The following is a 21738-nucleotide window of genomic DNA, read 5'->3' as shown; positions in this document are numbered from 1 at the left end:
CTCTTTCACGTGTATCACCCTAATATTAAGAATAAACCTCTTGTGCAAGGAATGTGCAAGGAGTGGAAGGGCTATGATGTTTAAAAGGCTATTGAAAAGAACTGGGCATATGCCTTTATTAATATTCAGCTCTTTATTAAAGTGATCAGCTCATTATTAAAGTCATCAGCAGGATTGCAGAGTCCGATCGGAGCTTTCCACGCTGCTGCAGCCATCCAAAGGAGCAGGTGCTGTCTCAGTTCATCGTTCCACTGCAAACAGTAGATGCCGAGTCCTTGTTCCCATAGGAACAGCTAGGAGTTCTCTCTGGTCAACCATCAGCAAGCAGGGCGGTGAGCAGTCTGCCACTGGCAGGCAAAGTCAGCTCTTTGCTCTCAGGGAAAACCTTCGAGAGTTTCCCGTTGTCTGAATCAGTCAGCTCACCTGGCCAGTTCCCATTCCATTCAGGCTCCTCATAGGTCATGGCGAATCTTCAAACCAGGCCAGGGGGTGCATCCACCTCTTGCTCGGCCAGGGCACTATCCAATTCTCTTCTGACGAATCCAGCTTCCTGTCCCGGGATGCAGTTTCCCCAAAAAACCCTCCTAGGATCCACTGGGGCAGCCCTATCTGCATATACAAATGCATATGCATTGGTCCTGGTCACAGCAGAGGCACTCCTGCTGAAGGAAGTAGTTACAAAGAACAATAACCGGGCAATCAAGGCCGGAGCCGCTCCTTTTCACTTTTTAATGAGGTAGGAAAGTGTTGCCAGGCAACTCCTCTTCAGGGCAGCTTTCCTCTCCACTCAAACTGGCTGGGGTGTGGGGGTTAAACAAGAAAACCCCCCATTCCTCCAAAAGGCTGGGCAACGGCACAAACTGGGAGGAGGGGGGCTGCACTCTCAGAGCTCTCCCAACATGCCAATGCGTGCTCCCGGGGGGGACGGAGCTGTCCCGCCACGGGGCTAGGACAGGGACAGCTGAGCCTTTTGTTTTTGACCGGGAAACTTGTTCATAACACTATCACTTCTCTAAATGCAATGTGCTTACGTGCAAAGTCCCACTTCTCCCAGAGCTGACAAGTTACAGCTTTTTTCTGACTTTACTGGGGATAAGCTTGCATTGTCTCATGTTTCACTGCAGAAAATCAAAGTCTGTCTGCCAGTTGTTGTTCCCAGTGCCTATCTGTGCCTATTGTAATAAACGCCAATCACTCGCTTTTGGGATTTTTGGAAATTTAATAAAAATAAAAATGGTTATATAAAAAAATAGTAATACAAATACAATAATAAAGGTTAAACAATTTAGAGTAGGACAATTTATGAGACAATAATAGCAAAGAGTACAGCCTGGGCTGGGTCCCCTCTCCCTAGACAAAAGTCAGCAGGAGAAGGACTCCGTTATAGTAGAATTCTTCTCTTAAGAGAAGTCACTTCATGATTATGCATATTTTATTTAAAACAAAACAAGTTATCTGGTCCTTGTCAAAAATCTTCTGCTAATCCCCCCAGGCACCTTTTAGTCTGGATTCGACGTGAAGTGGTGGTCTCTGTTGATCAGGAAGACATAAATCTCTCTCTCTCTGGAAAATTTAGGGGTTTCTGTAATTGTTATCTCTGTGCAAAGAATTTCCTGGTTATCTTCTCTTTCTCTTGAGCTAAAAAGAATATCTCACACACATAGTTTTTATTTTTGATTACTACAGCTTAATGTTAATTACAAAACTGCATTCACTATATTATTCAAAAGTTAATACAGCATAACTTTTCAACCTAGCATAATACATATAGTAAATATCTGCGTAGAGCCATATAATATGCATTTTCACACCTATCCTGTGCTACCAGAGCTGGCACAGAAGAGGAGGGATATGCAGCTTGGAGGCATGATGTGCCCTGGCTGGTCCCATGCTTCCAGGAGCCCAGACTGGGCTTTTTCAGTCCTCCTAAGGGCAAGGACTGGTAGAAGAGCCCCATGCTTCCTCCAGCCTTTCACTGCTTCAGAATCGTTCAGCCTTACACTCACCTCAGTTGTTGATTGCAATCCAAGCCCTGAAGTGTAGCTGCTTGTCCCCATCCCCTCTGCCTGTTTGCCCACCCTATCTCTCCATAGGGAGCTAAAAAAAATTTTTTTGTCAGCTTCACAATATATCAGTTCTAATGATGGAGATTTGGGAAAATTTTAGAGTAAAGGGCAATCAAAATAATTATAATACAAATTGTTTATAAAGACTTAACAGTAAATAAAGAACTTCAAACCTGCTCTTCAGCTACTCTGTTGGAGACAGCTGCTTGTAAATGACCCTTTGGTAAGATTTCTTACAGGGAACCAAAAGGAGAGTGAGGAACTGCCTGTTGAAGCTTTTCCTGCTAATCTCATTTTTGTCTTTGAGGCTTAAAACTTTCACAAGGACTGAAAGCTGATATTTATGAGTAGAGCTGGGGGAAGGAGGTTGCTTATACAGCTCCTAGCCTATCACCAACATCTCCAGCTGTACTCCACCAGCTCCATGGAGATTCAGTACTCTGGTATTTTTAGAAATAATCACCTCCATATATTTTAGCATTGTTCATCCGAAACCACATTCTTCTCTTTTACTTTGTTTATAGACTTTTCTTTTACAGAAATGAGCTCCTTCCCTTGTTTTCCAAGCAGTGCTTTTGCAATTCAGTGACAGAACATGCTGTTGACTTTGAAAGAACATCAGTTTCTGTTAAGTCTTTGTTAAATTGTATGCCCATGTCCTGTTCTGCCTGGAGTACCATAAATCCCACTGATTTTTATGGGATTCAGTGAATGCAGATCTGTGCTGAGTGCTGTAGAGATAAAGCAAGCTCAAAGGTGTAACCAAGGATTTGACCTGTGTAATGCAATAGAAGAAAAGCTGTACTGTGCGATATATAATAGTAAAAGCACAATATATCTCTTGGCAGTGGCAGAACTCGAATATCAGTACCTTTGATCTAACACCACCGAGACCCAATGAGCCTCAACCATGGTGACCATTTCAAACTACAGAAAAACACTCTGTGGTGAACGCTCATCTCAAATAACTTTCTTAAATTTTGATTGGTAGAAGTAGTTTAAAACCTTCATTTCAATTCTTGCTATACAGCCTAGAACTGTTGCCTTTTCTTCCTCTCCTACAGCCAGTTTTCTAGACAACATGCCCTTGCGAAGTTTTGGCAAGCTGAGCATGGAGACCAGAAAAGATGGTGAGAGTACGGCCCCTGCTCCTCCCCAGAAGCTGTTCTGCCAGTGCCACCACCACTGCCCTGAGGACTTGGTCAACAGCACCTGCAGGTTTGTGGGATAGATATCTAGTGAAGATACACAGGAAAACATACTTGTGGTAGCTCAGCAATCCCAAGTTGGGTGTCACAGTTTTTGTTTAAGCAGTAATATGTAAATGAGTTGTTTTTCACAGTGTCTAAAAATAGGAAGTAATTTTTTACCTGGATATCAGCTGTATGGTGGTTGTTTTTTGTTGTCTTTTGTTTCGTTAGGGCATACACATATTTTTCATTTTAGATAATACTTGTTTTAATGCATTGCATATGAAATATTCTGAAGGTTGAACTTTGTTTTTAAAGGTGCATGCAGTTAATGAGAGGAGACCTTATGGAGATATATTGAACTGTCAATAAATGCTTATAAATTTATAATCACTCTCAACAGAATAATATTTAGAAGAACCCTGGTCTTTGAGTCTGCAGCAGCTGTATCTGTAGGCCATTAGGGCTTTGGGTTTTGTGGGTTTTTTTGTTTCCATGCTAAAAGGAAAACTATCTTGAGGTGAGTGTTGAGTATTTTGGTCTAGTAGCTGTAGCCTTCTGTTTAATTTTGGGCTTAGAGTACTAGAGATTTCTCATTTGGGTTGGATTCTGCTTCCTCACGACCTTTTGGCTCCCTGGGGAAGGCAGGTCCAGATGTGCACAAGCTCTTTGAAGGCTTGGCATTGGTCTGTGTTGCACTGGCACTGGCTGAAGCAAGCAGAGGTGACTGAGGGGGGACCAAGCTGCTGTTCCCCTACTCAAAAGCAGCTCTTGCTGGACACATACAGTTTCTGTTGAATGAAGGTTGAGTGAAGGTTGAATGAACCTCTGTCTTGGCTTGAGGCGCAGATACAGTTTGCTTTAGCTGTAGCAAAATTGGGCTGAGCTCTTCATGTTCCATATGAGGAATTTAAACTTCTCTGCTTGGTTGGAGCAGGTGTGCTACTGGAGATACCAACTAGCAGCCAATAGCCTGGTGGAGTTGTGGGAGTCAGAGAAGAATCGAAGCAGGGCACAGATGTGAGCCCAGCTGGAGATGCAGTGCTGTTTGGGGTGAGATTGTCTAACACTGTGTCAGCTCTTCAAGGCAGTGTATTTAAAAGATAAATGGGGAAAGCTTAAGGCTGCTGAAGATACTGATTGCTTTGTTGGATTTTTGAGTGTGGTTTTGCAGCCTGACTTAATCCTTCTCAGCCTGCAGTTTCCTACTAAAATGTATCAAAGTTTTGGTGACAGCTGTAAATACCATTTCCCCTTTCTAACCTCTTCCTACAAGCCCATGCTCCACCCAGGAGTTAGATCTAGCTGCTCTCACATGACAGTCATTTTAATAAGCTATAAAACTCCACTCTGATACCAATTTGCAGATCCCCTGCAGCATGAATCAGCTGTTTCCTGTTCCTGCCCAGCAAGAGCCTCAGCCTTCATATGTAGTCACACACGCAGCAACAAGGAATTTGCAGATGACTTAAATCTGTGAATTAGGAAGCACAAAGGGATCAATGTTAAGGAACTGATTGAACAAGGTTTATCCCCCAGCTGAGTAGGCCTGCTGTTGCACGTCGCTTTGTAGGCATAATTGACATGAAGTATTTTTCATGGAACTATGAGTAAATGTCCTGTTAGAATGGATTTGTGCATTTTCCCTCACTGCAGTACTTTAAAGAAACTCTCTTCAGTATCTCCTTTACGGTGTCAAATGTCAAACTTTTTTTTAGGTGTTAATGCCCAAGGATACGCTGTTAAGTGGTAATAAAACACAAAATTGTAACCCCTTCTATCTTCATAACCCTTGAAGACTTCAGGCTTGAATGTTCTGATTTGCTGCCAGAATTATTTTTTCCAATTTAGATATCAAAATAATAATTGAAACTGGAATTTATCCATCAAATATTAATTACTTTTCTGTCCAGTCAGGAGTTTCCTGGAACAGACTTGCTTTAGATCAACACTCTCCTGCCCTATGCTGTCACCTGAGCAGTACCTACCTTGCTACTTGCCCAGTGAACAACAGCATAAGTGAAAAATTGCTGAGGAGTTTGGAATAATATAAAACAAATTAAATTAATTTAAATGCACTGCCTTCATGGCTTGTCAGCAGTAATCCTGTTCATGATAGTGATCATTGCTATGGCTCCCACTTCCTTGGTGTGAGAGCTGCAGTGAGGTGTGAAGGACTCAACACCCCTTGTTTTCCCTGCATCTCTTTAACTGTTAGTGTAGTAATTACTTTTTAAAATTACTTACTACATAGCTGGAATTATGGATTACAGAGGAAAGAAGATCCTGAGCCTACTGTTGGGAAATTGTGGTTTTGAGGTGTCTGCTTAGCTAGTTATTATCTATCTGGTTAGTTGGCTGGATGGAGACCAAGTTTCAAAAGATTTGAGCACAACCAACCAGGTTAGCAGGGATTATTAGCTTCCCCTGAGTTTTGGGATCATCCTACTAGCGAGGCAGTAACTTTGGTATTTTATTCTGTGTAAATGACTATTGGCACAATTTTAAAGCACTCGGGGAATCACTGAGCGTCACTGTAAAGAAAGTTTCCCCATTTTGAAGTTCAGGACGTATTGATTGCAGTGTTTGTCTGAAGAATAAATTGACTGCTTCAGAGTAAATTATCTTCTTGCCTCTATAAGCCTTTTGCATTTTATATTTTTAAGAAAAAATTAAAAATCAAACCTCTTGTCAGCTCTATCAGTCTGCTAAGCTTTGGGCTGTGCTTGGACCTTCAGAGTTTGGACCTGCCAGCCCAACAGGAATGAGTCAGTGTGTTCTGGGGCACCCAAGGGCCTGGCAAAGCTCTGACACCCACGAAATTCACTGAGTACATCCGCAGCCAGGGCTTGGGCTCTGGAGAGCATCAGCCACTGTTCTTACCAGGGTTCTTACTAAAGCAGCAAAGTATTTTATCAGCCCAGGAGCAAGAACCTCAGAAAGTTTAATCTGGGAATACACAAGACAGAGAGTCAAACAGACTTGATTAGCATAGCTAGTTTGATAACCAAGATGCCATGGCAGGAACAAACAGAACTGTGAAAATTACAGGAAATGGGATTACACCTGCTTACGGGAAGAGAGAAGATTCAGTCAACTTCTGCAAGCAAAGAATTGTTGTAAAATGCATTACTTTTCTGTGTGATTTTTAACCTGATTATTGTAGTAGAAATCATTAACCTGTTTGAAATAGTATATAGGCTTTTGGGAAACCTGAGTAAAATCGAATTCTGATCACCGAATCAGTCTTCCCATCTCTCATCAATCGCCAATAATTGGTGCTCTGTATGACCGGAGAAGAACCGGCTATCTGCTGGCAATTGGCGACTCCCCTGGAACTGATCGTGACGGTGAAGGAACCGCGTTTGGGCCCACAATCATCGGTATGCTGGATGTGACAGGTGAGCTAGGGGAACTCAAGGTATGGGACAGGACGTGTCCGACAAGAGAGACGTTAACAAAACCATGCAACGCTTGCTGAGCAAGCATGGATCTCCCATCCTTAAACATGACCTTAAGTCGCTCCTACAGTGGGTGTCACGTGTTAGGAACAAATTAAAAGAAAAAAAAAAACAAAACCAAAACTGCTCGTGGTCCTGGAGGGGGGGCTGGGCTATCCCTGTTCTAGCCCCATAGCGAGACTGTCGCACCATCCCCCAGAGGAAAACACAGAGCACGCATTAGCATATAAAAAGAGCTCTGAGAATGCCACCACCCTCCTCCCAATTTCTGCCGTCATCCAGCCTTTGAGAAAAATGGAGGTTTTTCCGTCTTGCAGAGAACCCCCATAACTGGGGGAGGCTGCTGTCCCTCAAAAGCAACTGACCCCCTCCTGGCTAGAGGTAACCCCCCCATACCCCAGCCAGTTTGAGTAGGGAGGGAAGCTGCCCTGAAGAAAAGTTGCCTGGCAACTTTTTCCTACCTAATTAAAATGTGAAAAGAAGCTGCCCATGCTTAGATAGCCCTATCATTGTTCTTTGTAACTACCTTATCAGCAAGAATACCTCTGCTGCGACCAGGACAAATGCATATGCATTTGTATATGCAAATGCATTTGTATATGCAAATAAAACCGCCCCGGTGGATCCTGGGAGGGTTTTTAAGGGAAACTGCACCCCAAGACAGGAAGCTGGATTCGTCAGAGGAGAACTGGATGGTGCCCTGGGCAAGCACGAAGTGGATGCACCCCCTGGCCTGGTTTGAAGATTCACCATGACCTATGAGGAGTTTGGATGGAATGGGAACCAGCCAGTTGAAGTGACTTAGCCAGACAACAGGAAACTCTTGAAGTTTTTACCTGAGGGCAAGAAGCTGACTCTGCACACTTGTGACAGACTGTCACCGCTCTGCCCTTTGATGGTTGACCAGAGAGAGCTCCTGGCTGTTCCTGTGGAGACAAGGACTCAGTACCTACTGTGGGCAGCTGAGTGAAGACTTGCAGCAGGACCTGCTCCTTCGGATGACCACAGCAGCATAAAGAACTCCGGTCAAACTCTGCAATCCTGCTGATGATTGTAATAAAGAGCTGATCACTTTAATAAAGAGCTGAATATTAATAAAGGCATATGCCCTGTTCTTTTCATCACGCATGTTCCATGATACCACCCCTTCCTCTATTTTTACTCTCCGTTACTGGGACAAGGTTGGCGTAAAGCTCTACGACCTGGCTACGCTGCCTTGCCACGAGCCAGAGCAACGCTGCCTGGCCACGAGCAAGAGCTACGCCTGCTTCCTGCATGGAGGGCGGTCATGGAAGCGATTAAAAAAGAGGGGGGAGTGAGGGAGCCTGCGATACCGCCACGGAGACGGCCCCGGAGGCCGTGCTAGACCAAAAGCTGCCCAGGTCCCGCTCCCCGTCCCCCGTCCGCACCCCCTCCCCGATGAACACCAAAGATAAAGCCCAGCTGCCAGCTGCACCCCCACCGGGATCCCACCAGCGACCCCAGAGCCGCCAAATGCTAACCGCTTATGGGGACTCTGACTTTAGCAGTGACAGGGAGTCTTTCGACCCCAGCCCCGAAAATGATCTGGACTTACTCGCTTCAAATATGCATAACAACTGGTTACAGATAAAAAAGAACGCCCTTAAAGACAGAGACTTTGCCTTTATTTTGCTAATCAATGCCTCTTCAAGTTTCACCGAATGGCCAGCTTTTACAGCAAATCATCTCACAGCACGGGACAGCAACGAGTGCAGACACAAGTCCCACAGCCAACCCAGCAGCTGACACAGTAACCAGGAGCAACCTTCAGCTTCCAGCCGGCCCAGCCCCCATCCACCGGACCGTCTCCAATCTACGTGCAGCCACCCCAAGAAGTGCAATAACATTGTCTAATTGCTCAGTTTTTGTCTCCCTACAGGAAATCTATGGACTCTTCGCAGGTCCTCTCAGGGGTGGGTGGAAACCGTCAAAGCTATCAAAGCCAACACCTGGTACAGATCACAGGGCCTGAGGGGAAAGTAGCTACTGTCAGGCCTTAAGTGTTGTCTGTGCTGCTGATTTTGTGGGGGAGAGATGTTCTATCTCAACGGGGAATTTTTATGCAGTCAAATTCTGTATAAAGGTCATTAAAGTGCGCGACTTTAAAACTAACCTTAAAAAAAAAAAAAAAAAGTTTGGTAAATTAATGTCTCTTAAGTTCTTAACAAGAAAGGGGGAGCCAAGGATGGCACCCCTGCTGAGAAGACTGCAGAAAGCTCTTTTCAGTCTTTTAAAGTGTTCTTGATGAACTCTAAACAAATGGTTACAGCCTTTGAGTGAGAACCTAATGCAGAACTGCTTCTCTCCTTCTCTTGTTAGTTTGTCATCAAACCGAGGTTGAATGCAAAAGTGTTATATGTGGGATACTCCAGTACTGTGCATCTCTTAAAGGACGAGGTATTTGCTGTCAATGTGATCCATCAAGATGCATCAGAAATAATGCACAAATTCAATGATTAATGTGTGTATGTAAATTTGATCCACCTGAACAATTAGAGCACAGTGGCTTACTGCCACTGAGAATAAGCATATATGATGATTTCCTGGCTATCATGATATTTACTGAGAATTGTTTCCAGTGCTCAGATATAGCCTGCTAAACTTACATGCTTTTGAAAACTTACATGATTTAACAAAGATTGTGATAACCAGTTTGATTTTTAGTTCAAAAGACATCTCCCTGGCAATATTTGGGCTGGCGAATAAACATGCATTCAATTTCTGCACAACCCTTGCAAATGTCAACTGAAATCAAAACTTTACAAGATGCACAAAAATTGCAGGGAACAATAAATTGGGTCCATCCCTTGCTTGGGATTTCAAATGCAGATTTAGAGCCATTGTTTGCCCTCCTGGGAGGAGAACCCAACCTCTTATCACCCAGATGCTTAAACAGAGAAGCACAAATTCCGCTTCAAAAGGTAGCTGATGCTATCGCTCAGAGGCAATCCACTAGGTGGGCTCCAGAACTGCCACTGTGGCTAATCATTCTGAATCCTAACAAACAGCCTTATGCCTTAATATTTCAGTGGGACTCAGAAAAACCAGACCCTCTGCTAATTATCGAATGGGTCTTTTTGCCTAACAATATGCAGAAGACTATTTCCATGCAAGATGAACTTATGGCCATGTTGATTGTCAAGGCTCGTCAAAGACTGACCGCTTTGGCTGGGAAAGATTTTGATCATATCTATCTACCTCTCACAATGTTTTATTTGAACTGGTTGCTACAGATGTCTGAAAAACTGCAAATTGCTTTAACAAATTACCCAGGGCAGATATCTATCCATCCGCCTAAACACAAATTATTAAGTTCGTCTTTTAATTTAATCCCCAAGCCAAAGAGAAGTGAGACTCCTTTGCAAGCTATGACAATATTCACAGATGGGTCTGGGAAAACCCATAAATCAGTGATTGTATGGAGGGACCCTGAAGCTGGAACTTGGCAATCTGATATTGCTGTTGTTGAGGGGTCTCCACAAATAGTGGAACTAGCTGCCGTAGTCAGAGTGTTTCAGAAATTCAGCACACCTTTTAATTTGATTACTGACTCCCCATATGTTTCAGGTATTGTACAGAGAGCAGAGAATTCTGTTTTGAAAAATGTTAAAAATTACATTCTTTTTTACTGGTTAAAACTGCTGGTGTCTCTGTTAGACCAAAGGACGGCTCCTTACTTTGTGATGCATATCAGGTCACATTCCAATCTACCCGGCTTTCTCACTGAAGGTAACACCCAGGCAGACTTGTTAACCTTATCAGTGCAGCATGTTTTGCCTAACAAAATAGAGCAAGCTAAACTGAGTCACTCCTTTTTCCATCAAAATGCTGGGGCTTTGGTAAGACTTTTCGGATTAACTCCAGCACAAGCCTCTAATATCATTTCTATATGCCCTGACTGTCAGCGTTGCTCCCTTCCTAATGTGAACACAGGGGTCAACCCAAGAGGTCTACAGAGCCTGCAAATTTGGCAGACAGATGTGACACACATTGCTGAATTCGGCCGCTTGAAATTTGTGCATGCTTCTATTGATACCTTTTCAGGTGCTCTGTTTGCCTCAGCTCACACGGGAGAGACAGGGAAAGACGCCTGCTGTCATTTCGCTGCTGCCTTTGCCACCTTAGGAATTCCGCAACAGATTAAGACAGATAATGGACCTGCATACATTTCCCGTAGAGTTGCAAACTTCTTCTCATTATGGGGTATCACTCACAAAAAAGGCATACCTCACTCACCCACTGGACAGTCAATTATAGAACGCTCCCATGGCTCTCTCAAACGTCTTCTGTTAAAACAAAAGGGGGGAGCTGGGGACACTTCTGCTGAAAGATTATGCAAAGCCCTGTATGTTTTTAATTTCTTGAATTGTTCAATGACAGACTTAAATCCCCTCAAATTATTGAACTTGCTACTGTTGTCAGAGCTTTTCAAAACTTTTTCTCTTCCTTTTAATCTAGTAACAGATTCAGTTTATGTTGCAAAATCGTGAAGCCTCAGCCCTAAAAGAAAGTGTAAAACCTGCAAACAGATGATAGATTTGAATAGCTGAATAAACTCCTAAGAACCTAAAGACTCCATAAATACGTTAGAAATTTAGTTAAAATAAGCTTATATGTATTAGACATTATATTATGTATTGTTATAATTGTTCCTTGTATTTTACAGTGTGTTTAAACTAAAGGTAGAATCTGGATTTTGGCTAGATAATCTGTTTAGTGGCTGGGGTTTGACACCTTGGCTAAAAGATTTTCTTAGGATAGGAATGCATGTAATGATTTTAATAATATTTGTATTAGTTATGATACCTTGCTTGCTTCAGTGTGTGCAGAGATTAATGAATAAAGCCATCAAGGGGGTGTTCTTGGTTGATACAGAAGGGAGAGATCTGAGAATTCACAAGACAGAGTCAAACAGACTTGATTAGCATAGCTAGTTTGATAACCAAGATGCCATGGCAGGAACAAACAGAACTGGGAAAATTACAGGAGATGGGATTACACCTGCTTACGGGAAGAGAGAAGATTCAATCAACTTCTGCAAGCAAAGAGTTGTAAAATGCATGAGTTTTCTGTGTGATTTTTAACCTGATTATTGTAGTAGAAATCATTAACCTGTTTGAAATAGTATATAAGCTTTTGGGAAACCTGAGTAAAATCGAATTCTGATCACCGAATCAGTCTTCCCGTCTCTCATCAATCGCCAGTAGTTTAATATTGGCGATTGATGAGAGACGGGAAGACTGATTCGGTGATCAGAATTCGATTTTACTCAGGTTTTCCAAAAGCTTATATACTATTTCAGACAGGTTAATCATTTCTACTACAATAATCAGGTTAAACATCACACAGAAAACTCATGCATTTTACAACAACTCTTTGCTTGCAGAAGTTGATTGAATCTTCTCTCTTCCGTAAGCAGGTGTAATCCCATCTCCTGTAATTTTCACAGTTCTGTTTGTTCCTGCCATGGCATCTTGGTTATCAAACCAGATATGCTAATCAAGTCTGTTTGACTCTCTGTCTTGTGTATTCCCAAATCTCCCCCTTCTGTATTAACCAAGAATACCCCCTTGATGGCTTTATTAACTAATCTCTGCACACATTGAAGCAAGCAAGGTATCATAACTAATACAATTATTATTAAAATCATTACATGCATTCCTATCCTAAGAAAATCTTTTAGCCAGGGTGTCAAACCCCAGCCACTAAACAAGTTATCTAGCCAAGATCCAGATTCTACCTTTAGTTTAAACACACTGTAAAATATAAGGAATAATTATAACAATACATAATATAATGTCTAATACAAGAAAGCTTATTTTAACTAAATTTCTAATTTATTTATGGAGTCTTTAGCTTCTTAGGAGTTTATTCAGCTGTTCAAAACTATCATCTGTTTGCAGGTTTTACACTTTCTTATAGGGCTGAGGCTTCACGATTTTGTAACATAAACTGAATCTGTTACTAGATTAAAAGGAAGAGAAAAATTTTTGAAAAGCTCTGACAGCAATAGCAAGTTGAATAATTTGACGGGATTTAAGTCTGTCATTGAACAATTCAAGAAATTAAAGACATACAAGGCTTTGCATAATCTTTCCGCAGGAGTATCTTCGGCTCCCCCTTTTTGTTGTAACAGAAGACGTTTGAGAGAGCAATGGGCTCGTTCTATAATTGATTGTCCTGTGGGTGAGTGAGCTATGCCCCTTTTGTGGGTAATACCCCATAATGAGAAGTTTGCAACTCTACGGGAAATATATGCGGGTCCATTATCTGTCTTAATCTGTTGCGGAATTCCTAAGGTGGCAAAGGCAGCAGCGAAATGACGGCAGGCGTCTTTCCCTGTCTCTCCCGTGTGAGCTGAGGCAAACAGAGCACCTGAAAAGGTATCAATAGAAGCATGCACGAATTTCAAGCGGCCGAATTCAGGAATGTGTGTCACATCTGTCTGCCAAATTTGTAGGCTCTGTAGACCTCTTGGGTTGACCCCTGTGTTCACATTAGGAAGTGTGCAACGCTGACAGTCAGGGCATATAGAAATGATATTAGAGGCTTGTGCTGGAGTTAATTTAAAAAGCCTTACCAAAGCCCCAGCATTTTGGTGAAAAAAGGAGTGACTCAGTTTAGCTTGCTCTATTTTGTTAGGCAAAACATGCTGCACTGATAAGGTTAACAAATCTGCTTGGGCATTACCTTCAGTGAGAAAACCCGGTAGATTGGAATGTGACCTGATATGCATCACAAAGTAAGGAGCTGTAATTTTGTCTAACAGGGAGACCAGCAGTTTTAACCAGGAAAAAAGAATGTCATTTTTAACATTTTTCAAAACAGAATTCTCTGCTCTCTGTACAATACCTGAAACATATGCGGAGTCAGTAATCAGATTAAAAGGTGTGCTGAATTTCTGAAACACTCTGACAACAGCAGCTAATTCCACTATTTGTGGAGACCCTTCAACCACAGCAATATCAGATTGCCAAGTTCCAGTTTCAGGGTCCCTCCATACAATCACTGATTTACGGGTTTTCCCAGACCCATCTGTGAATATTGTCATAGCTTGCAAGGGAGTCTCACTTCTCTTTGGCTTGGGGATTAAATTAAAAGACGAACTTAATAATTTGTGTTTAGGCGGATGGATAGATATCTGCCCTGGGTAATTTGTTAAAGCAATTTGCAATTTTTCAGACATCTGTAGCAACCAATTCAAATAAAACATTGTGAGAGGCAGATAGATAATATCAAAATCTTTCCCAGCCAAAGAGGTCAGTCTTTGCCGAGCCTTGACAATCAACATGGCCATAAGTTCATCTTGCATGGAAATAGTCTTGGGCATATTGTTAGGCAAAAAGACCCATTCGATAATTAGAAGAGGATCTGGTTTTTCTGAGTCCCACTGAAATATTAATGCATAAGGCTGTTTATTAGGATTCAGAATAATTAGCCACAAAGGCAACTCTGGAGCCCACCTAGCTGATTGCCTTTGAGAGATAGCATCAGCTACTTTTTGAAGCGCAATTTGTGCTTCTTTGTTTAAGTGTCTGGGTGATAAGAGGTTAGGCTCTCCTCCCAGGAGGGCAAACAATGGCTCTAAATCTGCATTTGAAATCCCAAGCAAGGGACGGACCCAATTTATTGTTCCTAGCAACTTCTGTGCATCATGTAAAGTTTTGATTTCAGTTGAGATTTGCAAGGGTTGTGCAGAAATAGAATGCATGCTTATTCGCCAGCCCAAATATTTCCAGGGAGATGTCTTTTGAACTAAAAATCAAACTGGTTATCACAATCTTTGTCAAAAGCATGTAAGTTGTCAAAAGCATTTAAGTTTAACAGGCTATATCTGAGCACTAGAAACAATTCTCAGTAAATATCATGATAGTCAGGAAATCATCATATATCCTTATTCTCAGTGGCAGTAAGCCACTGTGCTCTAATTCTTCAGGTGGATCAAACTTATATACACACATTAATCGCTGAATTTGTGCATTGCTTCTGATGCATCTTGATGGATCACATTAACAGCAAATACCTCGTCTTTTATGAGATGCACAGTACTACAGTATCTCACATTCAACACATTTGCATTCAACCTAGGTTTGATGACAAACTAGACAAGAGAAGGAGAGAAGCAGTTCTGCATTAAGTTCTCACTCAAAGGCTGTAACCATTTGTTTAGAGTTCATCAAGAACAAAAAAGACTGAAAACCTAAAAGAGCTTTCTGCAGTCTTCCCAGAAGGGGTGCCATCCTCGGCTCCCCCTTTCCTGTTAACAACTTAAGAGACATTAATTTACCAATTTTTTTTTTTTTTTTTTTTTTTTTTTTTTTTTTTTTTTTTTTTTTTTTTTAAGTTTTAAATGACCTCTATACAAAATCTGACTGCATAAAAATTCCCTATTGAGATAGAACATTTCCCCCCCACAAAACTAGCGGCGCAGACAACACATAAGGCCTGACAGTTGCTACCCTGCCTTCAGGCCCTGTGATCTGTACTGGGTTTTGGCTTTGATAGCCTTGACTGTTTCCTCCCACCCCTGAGAGGATCTGGGGGACAGGCCATAGATTTCCTGTAGGGAGACAAAAACTGAGCAATTAGACAATGTTACTGCAGTTCTTGGGGTGGCTGCACATAGGTTGGAGATGGTCTGGTGGATGGGGGCTGGGCCGGCTGGAAGCTGAAGGTTGCTCCTGGTTACTGCGTCTGCTGTGGGACTTGTGTCTGCACTCGTTGCTGTCCCATGCTGTGAGATGATTTGCTGTAAAAGCTGGCCACTTGGTGAAACTTGAAGAGGCATTGATTAGCGAAATAAAGGCAAGGTCTCTGTCTTTAAGGGCTTTCTTTTTTATCTGTAACCAATTGTTATGCCTATTTGAAGCGAGTCAGTCCGGATCATTTTCGGGGCCGGGGTCGAATGGCTTTCTGTCACTGTTAAAGTCAGAGTCCCCATAAGCGATCAGTGTTCGGCAGCTCTGTGGTCGCTGGTGGGATCCCGGTGGGGGTGCAGCTGGCGGCTGGGCTTTATCTTTGGCGTTCGTCGGGGAGGGGGTGCGGACGGGGGACGGGGAGCGGGACTTGGGCAGGTTTCGGTCTGGCACGGCCTCCGGGGCCGTCTCCGCAGTAGCCTCGCAGGCTGCCTCGCTCCCCCCCTCTTTTTTAACCGCTTCCATGACCGTCCTCCATGCAGGAAGCAGGCGCAGCTCTGGCTCGTGGCCAGGCAGCGTAGCCAGGTCGTAGAGCTTTACGCCGACCTTGTCCCAGTAGCGGAGAGTAAGAACAGAGGAAGGGGTGGTATCGGGGAACATGCGTGACACCCATCGTAGGAGCGACTTAAGGTCCTGCTTAAGAATGGGGGATCCATGCTTGCTCAGCAAGCGCTGGATGGTTTTCTTAACGTCTCTTCCGTCGGACATGACCTGTCCCATACCTTGAGTTCCCCTGGCTCACCTGTCACGTCCGGCGTACAGATGATTGTAGGCCCAAACACGGTTCTTTCACCGCCACGATCAGTTCCAGGGGCGTCGCCAATTGCCAGCAGACCGCCGGTTCTTCTCCTCACACGGGGCACCAATTATTGGCGATTGATGAGAGACGGGAAGACTGATTCGGTGATCAGAATTCGATTTTACTCAGGTTTTCCAAAAGCTTATATACTATTTCAGACAGGTTAATCATTTCTACTACAATAATCAGGTTAAACATCACACAGAAAACTCATGCATTTTACAACAACTCTTTGCTTGCAGAAGTTGATTGAATCTTCTCTCTTCCGTAAGCAGGTGTAATCCCATCTCCTGTAATTTTCACAGTTCTGTTTGTTCCTGCCATGGCATCTTGGTTATCAAACCAGATATGCTAATCAAGTCTGTTTGACTCTCTGTCTTGTGTATTCCCAAAGTTTAATGCAAAACCATTTCCAGCTGTGTGTAAGTTAATACCCTCAGAATAGAATAGCTCGTCCTATTACAGTCACCATTAAAATTTTCTCATAAAAAGCAGTCTGTCATCTCACATGAAGATTTTTTTCTGCTACCACAGGTATTCAAGTTTAAAGTATATATCTGGCCCATAATACCCGGGGTCTGAATATAAAAATATAAAAATGAGGACATCTGGTGGCCATTTAAAATCCTCTCCGTAATTGTATTTGTAGAAATTTAAAAGCCAATATTCTTTAACCACATCTATATCAAATCCTCCAACAGCCTGCTGTGTTCCTATACAGAATTTCCCTTTCTTTATACTTCTCCACTTTAAGTCCAACAATGCTTTAGAGAGCTAAGGATAACACTGCAGCTTAAAAGGTAGAATGCTTTTCTATCTAAGAAGAAAAGCCATAGCTCTAGTTAGTGTGCTTTAAAAAATGGGGCAGTTCGTGAGCACAGTGAAGTTTGGAAGGCCCATTACAGGGTGAGCTCATCAAGGGAGGGTTAATTAAGGTGTAGCAAAAGGGGGCCAAGCCAGGAGCTGAGGCTGATATCCTCACTCACCAGGACCCCATTTCTCCACTGGTATGTGAGCACAACGGGCAGAGACAGATCCTTCAATAGCCCTTCCCGTGGCTGGAGGACAGTATAGGGGGAAAGAGGGGTCACAAGTGGGTCCACTCTGGACAGTTGAAAAATACTAGTGCACTCAAGGCCCTGACAGTTAAAACCTTTGGAGAAGTCTCACAATCCTCTGCTTGTAAAGGGTGTGTTAAACTGCTGCATGTTGAAACTTTATTGTTCTTCCTGAACATCTGGGCCATTCATAAAAGGCTTTCAGTAAAGAAGGTCAAAGCTGCTTTGAACATAACCAGGACCTTGTTTTACTATTCCATTTAAAGTTTTCTCTGTTCAAAGTGAATGCACGGACAGTTGTCTCTAATCATAATTAATTGCATATTTTAAAGCGTGGTGTTACGTCTAATTGGCTTTGACTGTAATGGGATTGCAGTAAAGGCAGAGGCTGATTAGGTGCCTTGTCGCACTCTATTTTCATGCACAAATAAATGCTGACAGTTTTAAAGATTGGGCTGATAAAGTTTAAGTTCCTATGTGTTGCCTACTAGACTGTATTTCTGCCCAACTGTGTCTTTGGTTTTCTAAAGCAATTGTTATAAACGCCAGGACAAATTTATTGCCAAATTCAATAATTTGGTTTATTAAAATTCAAATCACAAAATTTGGAATCAAATTATAACAATTTTAAACAATAAAAACAAAACAATACGAACCCCACAAACAGCGACACTTACTTGACAGAATTTCTCCCGGGAAAAGTTGAGCCAAGGGTGACCCCAGAGACACAGAACCTGGCAGTCGGTGTCTCTAGCTGGGTTCACGCTTTGCCCATCTAAAGGCTTAGCTTAAATACCCTTAACTTCCCCCTCGGCAACCTTTCTCCCATTGTTTCACTAAGCACCGGCCATTAACTTTGTTTATACTAAATCCCGAAAGGGTCCCCTGGCACATTCAAATGCTAATGTCCAGAGTTAGTCCTTGCTTTGAGTAATTTAACTGTCCTAGAAGTGTGTGATGATCCTGTTGGCACGTAGCATTTGATCGGTGAGAGTCCCTGTTGGCACGTAGCATTTGATCGGTGAGAGTCCCTGCTCTGAGCCGTAGAGGTGTGAGTTGCTGATACCGGCTCATCTCAACAGGTCCCCTCCCAATACTTGAGAAGGCTGCAAAGTCTTTTGTTCCCTTCTGAATGGAGACGCCTGATTTTCAGGGTGGTCAGTTTCACCATCTGCTGCAGAAACCTCCTGAAACATAGACTTTTACCTGATATAAATTTATACAGCTTTATAATTTTCCAATTTACCATAAGAACATGAATTAATCATCTCACGTTTTTCACACAATAAAATAATTAAGTTGCTTTTTCAGTTGTTCTAAAGGTGATAACTCACTTGAGTGATGTTATTTTCATTCTGTTGTTCTCCAGATAATATGATTAAATTTTCATTGTAATTTGGTATGTAGAAGAAAAAATACTTTGACAGTGCCAAAGCACTGAGTTCAGACAATTTTTGTTTTAATCAACTTAAATTTTTAGGGAAAAGCTGAACGTTTTCTGATAAAGGAGCTATGGTGAGATCTTAAATGTTAGCCTTTCAGTTTTTTAAATGTTTATGTTTATTTTTAAATTTCCTCCTCTATAGAAGAATTTTTTTGATCATTTAAAAAAGAGTGCAGAGACTTGTCATGTTGATGCTCTTGCTCTTTCTGGTATCAAAATGAGGAATATAGAGAGGAGTGGAAAAAAGTAATAATATTTGTATGGACTCATTTGAAATCAAATGCAAGAGAAGGGATCTTTTCATCAAGTTGTGAAAGTTACCTGTCTCTTTGTAATAGGCATTGAATGAGAGAAAGATGTTGCTTTTCAAAGTTATGTATTGCCACTCCTGGCTGTGTCACACACAGAGCCAGATGGGAAATCTCCAGCAGGCAGGTTTTGGTAGCTGAGGAATCACATTTTCTGTGAGAAATGGCTGCTGGCCAGTGGGGACGTCTGTGTGAGCAGATGCAAAGCTGTTGGCCTTGGTTCCTCTCTTGTGACATTTTGGAAAGGTCTGATTTAAGATCCCTGCTTTTGTTGTGGTAATCTGTAATTGTAGCAGCACCTTCTATATCAGTGTCTGTCACTGTTTCACTGTTAGCTCCCTTTGTTTTCCTGGCATTTGACTTGGCTGTAAGAATTCACTCTTGGCAAATATGTGACATAAGAAATCGGTGCTTATTAGTGATTGCATCCAAAGTGAATTTAATCACTCCCTTGCACCATACTCTAATAAGATGGTGCTTCAGTGGAGGAGGTTACTGGATGTCTACCCAGATGTATCCAGTAACAGCGCATTGAATTCCTTCTTTACACACCATTTGCAGAATCAAATTACACACAATTAGAATTCACACTGCAGATTTTAAGAAAATAGCAGTTCTATACTACAAATTTTTTCTGGCAAGTGGAGAAGAGGTTTTTCATACTGCTTTGCAAGTATCAGTGATATACAGATGTTTCTCTTTCTGTAGTCACCAAAATAAACATAAAATTTGAGAGTGTGAACACATCTTTGACTTGTTTCTTACTGGCTATATTAATAAGAACAGATTCATTTCTACCTTAGTCAGGTGTGAGGTGGAGTAATCAATAAAACAGCGGGGGTATACCTTGCCCTTTTCTTGCAGTGTGTGGTCCATCTGATGTCCTGTGAACCAGGAGAACAGGTCAGGGGCGAGAGGGGGGAGGCAGGGAGGAGATCTTTCTTTTCAGAAGAGTCCCTTCTCCCTCTCACCCAAGCACCTCAGAAATTCTCAAAAAGATAATGAGTTCTTACATTGCATGAAAACTTTTTGTTGTTTAGATTTTTCTTAGAGCTAGAGACAAGCAGTACCAGTGTTTAATCTGCCCAGCAATGCTATTTTTTCTCTCACTTTTCCTTCATTATTCTGAAGTTTGTAAAAAACATGATTTATTCTTATTTTCAGAGCTCTATAACTTGTTTTGCTCTACTGAAACTCATTTTTTCTTTTTAAATTTGGAGTAAAATTTTTAGAGGGACTAAACTGCATGAGGAACCTGAATTTAATTTTCAGAAGTGAGCTTACAATCAGAGTCCCACATGACAAGTCAGAGAAATAGAATTAAAACTGCTGAGTTTCTGTTTCTTTTTTTCCCTTTTGCAAACAATTTGACTTTTCCTTCCTCTGCTTTTCTTTGATGAACCAAGAGTTTTGGGTTTTTTGCTGGGGCCTGTTTGCTGTGGAGTCCATTTTTGTGTTTCACTTGATAGCAGTTTATTGTTTTGTTGCTCTGTCCCCTGGGTTAAACTTACTCATTACTTTGAATCAAAGGCATCATGCAAACAAAATCTAATCTAATATTCTACTCTAATGGATTTCTTACTGTCTCTCTTGGCAATCCTATTGTTCCTATCTTTTCAGCTCAAGCAACGACATCAAGGTGGCTGGTGGCCAGAAGGGTTACTGTCTCCTTTGCCTCACTCCTATGTACAATGTCAGAGAAGGGTAGGTCATCGCTTCGTGGAGAAAGTAATTTGTAACGTGCAATTGGTTACTTTTCAGATCCAGAAGTCAGTAACCCATGATAGATTATTTTTTGAAGGAATAAGCTTACTGTGGCTAGACCCTACCCCAGTAATATAAAAATATGCCACAGACAATGTTTGACATGATCCTATGCAGCATCTCTTGGTTGTGTAGCTAATACTTACAAATTGTGTTTGTCTCTTAAATGTGTAACTGTGGCTCTTGTTTCCTACATCTTCATTGCCTTTGCTGCTGGTGCTCTTTAGACTCTTGTTTCATTCAAGTAAGGAGCAAATCATCTGAAATTTTGCTGTATTTAAGTTTTCTAATATTTTTTTTCTTTTTATTCCCTTGTTTTAACTGAGTTTACTTCTTCTCGTCTGAAAAATACTCATTGCACATAATAGCCAATGTTATTTTCCTGAGCAAATAACAGAATATTTTATTTTTCTGTGACTTAAATGTCATATTAAAAACTTTTTTCTTTATTTTTGGATCTTCTTCCTGCAAATCAGTCAGGAAGACTGATTTTGTTTCTTATGCGTTACATATCCCCCTCAGAGTGCTGAGAACTTAATGCACAGCACTCAATAAAATGCAGCCACGCTTTCCATGCCTTCCACTCCCTCTTTCCATAGCATTCAGGCATTTGACCTTCATCAAAGAAGGACATTTATCACCAGCACCATCTAGCCATCTGTTGGTATACTTGCCCTCCCTGGTGCACGTTCCTGTAAACGGAAGCATTATGGATCACTTCAGGCTTATAACCTGAATAAACAGCCATGAAGGGTGTTGATGATAATGCAAGGACTCATACACACAAGTGTCGCAGTTCATAATATGGTTAAAACAGGAATCACAAATCACTCTTGATAATATTTTATGTTTAGTAACTCAAAAGTGTTTCTTTCTTCAGGTCTCTACTGTGGTGAAGATATCAGTGCCTTGTTCCCGCACTCAAGGCAGA

General features: G+C 41.9%; 1 protein-coding gene across 1 annotated transcript in view; it reads left to right on the top strand.

Moving 5' to 3' along the window:
- Window positions 1-21738, top strand: part of LOC134565047 (bone morphogenetic protein receptor type-1B-like) — an 81432-nt gene that overhangs the window by 30765 nt on the left and 28929 nt on the right. Inside the window, 1 exon segment of the mRNA XM_063424414.1 lies at window positions 3131-3284. Within this exon segment, the coding sequence (XP_063280484.1) occupies window positions 3131-3284 (154 nt within the window).

Source organism: Prinia subflava, assembly GCF_021018805.1.
Source record: "Prinia subflava isolate CZ2003 ecotype Zambia chromosome W unlocalized genomic scaffold, Cam_Psub_1.2 scaffold_32_NEW, whole genome shotgun sequence".
Lineage (NCBI taxonomy): Eukaryota > Metazoa > Chordata > Aves > Passeriformes > Cisticolidae > Prinia > Prinia subflava.
The sequence above is the reverse complement of the archived record's forward strand: the minus strand, read 5'-3'. Positions and strand labels throughout refer to the sequence as shown.